A 7,195-nucleotide genomic window follows, 5' to 3' on the forward strand; every position below is an offset into this window, starting at 1 on the left:
CTTTAAAAAAAAAAAAAAAAAAAAAAGAAGGAAAATCTTCCACTGAAGCCCCCAACAGACTTCCCCTAAGGTCCCATGGGTCAAAACTGGATCACATGCTCCCTCTGAACCAATCACTGAGAAAGGGAAATGGGATCATTTCTCACGATTGACTTAGAACATGGTTCATGTGCTTGGGCCCTCCTCCCCTGAGCACATTACTGTTACATACCTGAAAAAAAAAAATCAGGGTTCCGTGAACAAGGGAGAAGTGGGAAGTGGTTGTTGGGCAGGCAAATGGCAATGTATGTCACAGCCTCTCGGAGGTGGTGCTGACCAGGCCCTGTCTGGAGATGAGCAAGTGGCACAACCCAGGCAAAAGCTCTGCGGAAGGAGGAGCTGCAGGGCCTGACTGAAAGCAGGTCTGTGGAGCTGGAGGAAGAGCATGGAGGGTGTGGTATGCAATCTGCCCAGAGGGCTGGTAAGAGGTCATCATTGCAGGGCTTAAGACCAAAGTAAGGTGTTTATATTTTTTTCTTTACTCTGTGTGCAATGAGAAGCTGGTGCAGTGTTTCAAGAAATGAAGTGATCTATGGGGCCGGCCCGTGGCTCACTGGCTGAGCGTGGTGCTGACAACACCAAGTCAAAGGTTAAAATCCCCTTACTGGTCATCTTTTAAAAAAAAAGAAATGAGGTGATCTAATCCAATGAGTGAAGAGATCCTCTGGCTGCAGTGTAGGGAATGGATTAGAGGGCAGCAAGAGCCCACTAGGTTTGGAGGCTCCTGCCGGATTCTAGGAGAAATGGTGGTAGCTTGGTTTAGGTCTGTGAGTCTGGAGACCCAAGAGATAATTAGAGAATAACAGTGGTGGGCCTTGGTGACAGATAGGGAGGGAAGCTAAAGGAAGGTGTCCAGCATGGCACCTCAGTTTCTGGTTTGCACAACTAGATGGATAGCAGTGCTAAATGAGGAAACTTAAACTAGATACCTGAAAGATAATAGTGGCAAACGCTTCCGTGATAAACTCCTTTTGTTCTCATAGCAACTCGGAGAGGCAGGTATATTATTACCCCCATTTTTCAAGTTCTAAAGAAACAAGGGATCCCAAAATTCTAGCTCATAATAATAATACGAGGGTGGTTCAAAAAGTTCTTAGAAAAACAGAATTAAAAGATAATACAAATTTTTCCATGAACTTTTTGAAGTACCTTCGTACATATGACTTTAACTACTTACTCAGTTGCTTCAATGTGAGACATGAAATTAATGAAGTGCCTTAGAGACTCCCAATTGTATTTTCTTTCTTTTAGAGCCTTAACCTCTGAGATTAGGGAATTTAATGAGGAGCTAAGTAGAGCCGGGGATGCCAACCATCTTTGCTAATGACATGGGTCACATACTTGTGATTGTAAACATGTCAAGGATTGGTGTCATAGAGAGGAATCCCCAAACAGACATATTGGAGGAGAGAGAGAGATGACGGCTGACATTTATTGAGCCCTTATAATGGCATGGCACTGTTTTTAGCCCTTTGCGTGCATAGTATCTCCTTTAATCTTCAGGTTTGTAAATTATGTGACCTTTTTTACAGATGGGAAAAATAAGGTTTAACAAGTTTCAAAAACACTTGCCCAAGGTCACACAGCTAATAAGTGGCAGAGCAGATCATTAGCAGGTCTGAGATGTTTTCGCGTTTTACTACTCCACACTTGGGAAATAAAACATACAAGTAGTCTCAGTCTGCACGGTAGTGCAGGGCCATAAAAATGCCCATGCAGACTGAAACCATGCAAAGCAAACTTAATAACCAGTGGGGAAAATTGTGATTGTCCTGTGACCTTTACAAATTTTTGTCAGAACATTAAAAACTCTCTTATCGTCTGTCATAAATATATAGGAAAACGAAAGAAAATAACAGCATGCTTAGTATACTATAAAACATTAGAAACATTGAGAATTAAAGTGTTTTATTCCTTTGTAAAAAACTTAACTGTGAATGTACTAAAAACTATTGAAGTGTACACTTTAAATGGGTGAATCGTATGGTACGTGAATCTCAATGAAATTGTGAAAAAACTTACCGAGAGTGGTTTGAACAGTTCTTGCCTTCTTGTTCTTCTGCATCATTTATAATGTGGAACAAACATCTTTTCTATGTCTTGGTGAATTGTCACGCTCCTTTTGAAGTTTGGATCAGCTGCCAATATTTTACTTTTTGCACTCTAAATATTGCGAAATATCTCAGAGTTCCTTTAATGTGAAGGGGTTTTTTGGCCAGCGACACTTCCTCTGGGACAGCTTCATCCTTTTCGTCACAGCCACTTTTCTCATCTATGTTAAGTTCACCTTCACCAAGTTCCTCTAGCAGCATATCTGCAGTCTGTTGAGTGATGGCAGTGTCAGCGTTCCCATGATCACCTATTTCTTCAAGAGCCCCATTTATATTTGATTCCAATTTCACTTCCAGTGTTACCACTTTTTGTTTCTTTGCCAGCCAATTCCCTCTTTTGATTATCCATTTTTATAAAATGTCTCATGGGTTTAATCATTGGGAGACAAAGTGGCAACACAATTTTGTACTTTGCTGTGTGTGAACTGAAGAACAGATCCTTAGTGACCAATCACTGACAGATTTTGAAAAAAGGTACATGATTTGTCACTAATCATGATGCACGTCTGTCATTTATGTAGTGACCTATGGACTGAAGAGCTAGCAGCAAAGTTTATACTTTACACAGTCGCTCACAGTTATACCGTGGTCACTGAAATTGGAACCATGTTGTTGGGGGACTGGTATTCTTCAACTAAATTGTGAGGATTGAAATTCATGCATGCCAGTGGTGCAAAGGGAGGACTGCCTGAGTGTGGGTGTGTGTGAATGTTTGTGTGTATGTGTGTGTGCATGTAGTATACCCTAAAGGCCTTGCTGTTAATTCCGTTTTCTAGCATCGTAGCTCCTCCTGCCCTATCCCTAGCTCTTAAGTGCACATTTGTAATGTTAAATTGATTATATGTATTTGTATTTTTTATTCCTAACTTGATATCATTTTAAATTGCAAAAAAAAAAAAGTGGGCTTTCTACAAGTACTCCAAATGAAAATAATGAAATTCTCTACTTAGTACCAGAGATGAACTCATTGTTTCTAAAAAGGTTTATGCAAATATCCTCTCAACCCAAGCATGTCATGAGTGAGCACTACCAGGTATGCAGAACACACAGCTATTGTTAATTTTAGTTCCATCCTAAGTTTAATTTATCTGAGTTATATTTGCCATAAAAATGTTTATGCATTAAAAAAATATTTAGTGAGTATGGTACTATGTGCATGATACTATGTGACATGGATCCTGTCTTCCAGTAAGGGAGCTAAGATGTACACAGATTACTAAACATAGAGTCGTTGGTAATAAGAGTCATAGAAGAGAGATGCCAATAAAGTCTCAGATAGGATTAAGGAATGCCTTTTGGATGAAGTGACCTTTGAGTGGAACCTTGGAAAGTGTGTCTAAAAACATTTTAGAGCACCCACAGTCATTCTTAATCACTTTTTCCATATAGTATTCCAGTCTTTTGGATGAGACTCCTGCATCTTCTGGTGGCAGAAATAACTACTGGCGAAGATTAAGCCTTGAAAACATTCCCAGGACAATGATAATATATGACATAGTTGATTATGCAGAGTCTGGAGTAGTCTCAAACCGTCTACAAAAAGAAATGAAGTATCTGTTACAGAGACCGAAAACTGAAGAGATTCATCAGCACCAGCTACAGATTGTTTCTAAAATTAGGTAAAAGAGATCCTTCATCAGGGTTACAATACCAGGGGCATTTCTGAAAATGTTCACATTCTGCCAAATAGCTCACTAAAGGTAATAATAAGGCCTATGGGAAAAATAGCGTTGGGGCAGATTGCACAAAACTTATGCAGCTTTGTAAACAGAGCACTAGCAAAAAGGATAGTTGGTACCTGGGGAGATAACTTGTACCACCAGAGAGGAAGCTCGTGTGGCTGGAGGCTGCCACAGCAAATACGAAAAATGGGCAACAATTGACTGGAAATGCTGGCAACTCTTTAATTAGAGCAGGTAATGGGCACAGAGACAGTCCAGATGAAAGTGGAGCCCTGGGCCAACGTGGTTCCCTTTTAAGTGGACATGAGAGGCAGTGAAACCTGCCAAGAACCAAGAGCCATCCCAGGCAGTAAGGTGGGTTGGGGGTGGGTGGGTCTACCTCTCTGGGAAGAGAGTCCTAGGTGCTGGTGCTGATTTTCGTTTTCATAAATACAGCCGAGAGGGCTGCCAGTGCCCGTGCAGCATAGAGCTGAGGGCTTTTTCCTTTCCTGCTGAAGGTTATAATTGTATTCTTGAAGGGTCCCCTTGCCTAGGATCAATTGCATATAAATTACAGTGACATTATTCCCTTCTTTACCAATAGCTTGTGAGCCAGTTCACGTTATAGAAACTCATGGTCAGAATATGACTGCTCCAATTATATTCCTTTTTTCTTTCCATTACTAAGTCTCACCCAGCCCATATTATTCACAAGTTAAGCTGCCCTTCTTCAGAAAAGGAAAGAGATAATAAGAGTGAAGAGGACCTATTGGTAATCTATTTTCACACTTGCATATTTGAAAAATACGTGAAGAAGGTACTGGTGACCTACTGTCTGGCAAATACACCGGGTATTTTTCAGGGACAGAGATGAGTGGTGCTGACCCAATAACATAATTTCGCCCGTTTATTTTATGATCAAGGCTATACATTAGCCAGACAGATGGCCTGGTTTAGGGCACAGTCTGTCATCGTGAAATAGATTTTCTCTAACTCATTCATATGAACTCTGAATGTAGAACTTAACCCTATTACCACCAAGGTCAAATAAATGATGTAATTTTCTCGGCCACCTGGGCTCCCTGCTATTTGAATTCATGTTACTGATTATCCAAGAATGAGTCACTTAAGAGCCAAATAAGTAGCCAAATTCTAAATCAATTGAAGAGGAAAAAATACTTTCATAAAGGTGTCTTTGAATGCAGTCTTAGTCTGGAATTTCCCAGAAACAAACCCTGAGATAAGGTTTTGAATACAAGCAGTTTATTTGGGAGGTGATCCCAGGAACCACTGATAGGAGCGGGTAGAGAAGTAAAACAGAGAAAGGAAGGCAGCCCAAACTGTGTGCTAGCAAGCAAGTTACCACTGTGGGTAACTGGAGCTTAATCCCTCTTGGGAATGTCAGAGCCAGTGCAGAACATGCAACTCAGAGGTATGGCACAGTGGGCAAAGGAGTTGGGGTATTGATACACCAACACCCATCAGTCATTGGTTAAGTGTTGCTTAGGAGGGGAGGTATTAATTCTTGGTCACTTTTAGCCTTCCCTGCAAATGGGCTCTTGCTTTAAAGAAAGTTCTCAGGCTGAGTGATGCAAATGCTAGCAGTTGGAAGTTGGGCCTATGTGCTCTGCAGTGATAAGGCCAAGGGGATTATGGGTATGGCACCAACTGTGTCTGATCCGAGCACTGATAAAAACAGCTTGTTTTTTTCAACCATTATGAAATGTAGTACTTTTTTTGTGTTAGTATATAGTGTTAAAAAAAAAAAGATTCAAGTGGCTACTACACAGTATTTTCCAGGAAATTTCATTTTACATTGATACCAGGTTTTATGGTTTTCATTATCATCATTGTTATCAACATCATCACCTGTACACCTTCATAAGTGCCAGATAAAAAACTATGCTATGTAAACTGAAGCAGAAATGAAAACTTTTAACCTAAAAGCTTACATGCAATGTTGCTCCAAGTACTGAGGTTTATTATGTATGAGGGTACTTCGAAAAGTTCATGGAAAGATTCGTATTATCTTTTAATTGTATTTTCTCATGAACTTTTCGAAGTACCCTCATATTTGCTAGAGAACGCTTTAATAAAATTTGGAACTTGCTTTACATTTACATTTTATTTTGTGTAATTTTCCTGTCTGTAATACAAACATTTTCTAGGTGTCCATCTTTCTCAAGTATCCAACCTTTGTATCGGCCCTACCAACAGCAAAGTCAAATGAAACATTTAGGTCGTCGATCCAAGCAAGCTCAAATGAAAGTCGAAAAAATGAAAAAAGCTTATAAGATGGCTAAAGAAAAAGGTGCTTCTGAGTTGACCGTAAGTTGAACTTGTACTGAATTCATTATTTTGGACAATATTCGAACTGTCTATAAAAAATCCTACTTGCATAAATAAATTTTTTTCTCATCTACAAGTTCAAGGCTGAAGCACCTTTGACATATTATACCTTAGGTAGTATAAAGCTACTTGCTAACATATTTTTTAAATTCTTAAACAATGTTAGTAGGTATTCTGATAAACACCAGCTGTTTTGGCTACACATCAGCATAAGTTGGCCAAAAAAACCACAATAGTCTCCATATGTTGACGCTGTTGATTCAGCACACCTCTGATGGTGCTTTTCTCAAAATGGAAGTCATTTCTATCTAAATGTATTAAAAGCTATACTATGTAAAGTCTGCCTCAATGTACTTTTATGTTATAGGAGTATTTACAGTGAACGTGTATTCATATATTACTTTGTAAATTTTGAAAACCTGCGGTAATTTCGGGGGGGATTAAGCTAAATAATAAAGAGTCAAATATAAAAAATAAAGTAGTAAAAACCAAATATGAAACACTTCCTGCTTTTATTTATAATCCTGCCTAGAAACCACGAACGGACACACCAAGTACAAAGCAACAACAGACAATCATCCTCTCCACCCCATCTTTTGACATTGTGAAAATTACTGAACCGGTGTCAGATGGCGAATTGGAAGAAGAAGAAAAGGAATTATTTGCCTGGTGTGAAGACTTGCATATTGATAATTCTCTGTCATGTTAATGCACAGCTAATTGACAGAAAACCAAAGTTGTTTAACAATCTGCTCATCTGTCTATAAATGATGAGTGTGAGTAATAAAGGAAGATAAAATAGAAACGAGTCCTCAGTATATTCTCTTAACTAAATGCGAGACATACTTTTAAGCCCTTTTGTATTAACATAGGTACAAAGATTTTTTTACTGACAGAATTTTAATCTGAATAAATTATTTATATTAGATGCCCTCGAAGTAACAGTATACAGTTTTGTTCAAGAAATAATGAGTAAATTAGTTTCTGGGACTTTTATTCAATTTTGATTTTCCTTCATTTTAAAAAAGAACTGAA

The 7,195-nt window shown here is 38.8% G+C and overlaps 1 protein-coding gene across 1 annotated transcript in view; it reads left to right on the forward strand.

The window, feature by feature from the left end:
* The window catches only part of LOC103596496 (chromosome unknown open reading frame, human CXorf58), a 28,912-nt gene extending 21,973 nt beyond the window's left edge, over positions 1-6,939 (forward strand). Inside the window, exons 8-10 of the mRNA XM_008580137.1 lie at positions 3,540-3,769; positions 5,980-6,139; positions 6,693-6,939. Of these exons, the coding sequence (XP_008578359.1) occupies positions 3,540-3,769; positions 5,980-6,139; positions 6,693-6,869 (567 nt within the window). The 3' untranslated portion in view covers positions 6,870-6,939. The remainder of the gene's footprint in view (positions 1-3,539; positions 3,770-5,979; positions 6,140-6,692) is intronic.
* Positions 6,940-7,195: the final 256 nt, after the last annotated feature.

This window comes from Galeopterus variegatus, unplaced genomic scaffold (genome assembly GCF_000696425.1).
Source record: "Galeopterus variegatus unplaced genomic scaffold, G_variegatus-3.0.2 Scaffold2032, whole genome shotgun sequence".
In the NCBI taxonomy this organism is placed as follows: domain Eukaryota; kingdom Metazoa; phylum Chordata; class Mammalia; order Dermoptera; family Cynocephalidae; genus Galeopterus; species Galeopterus variegatus.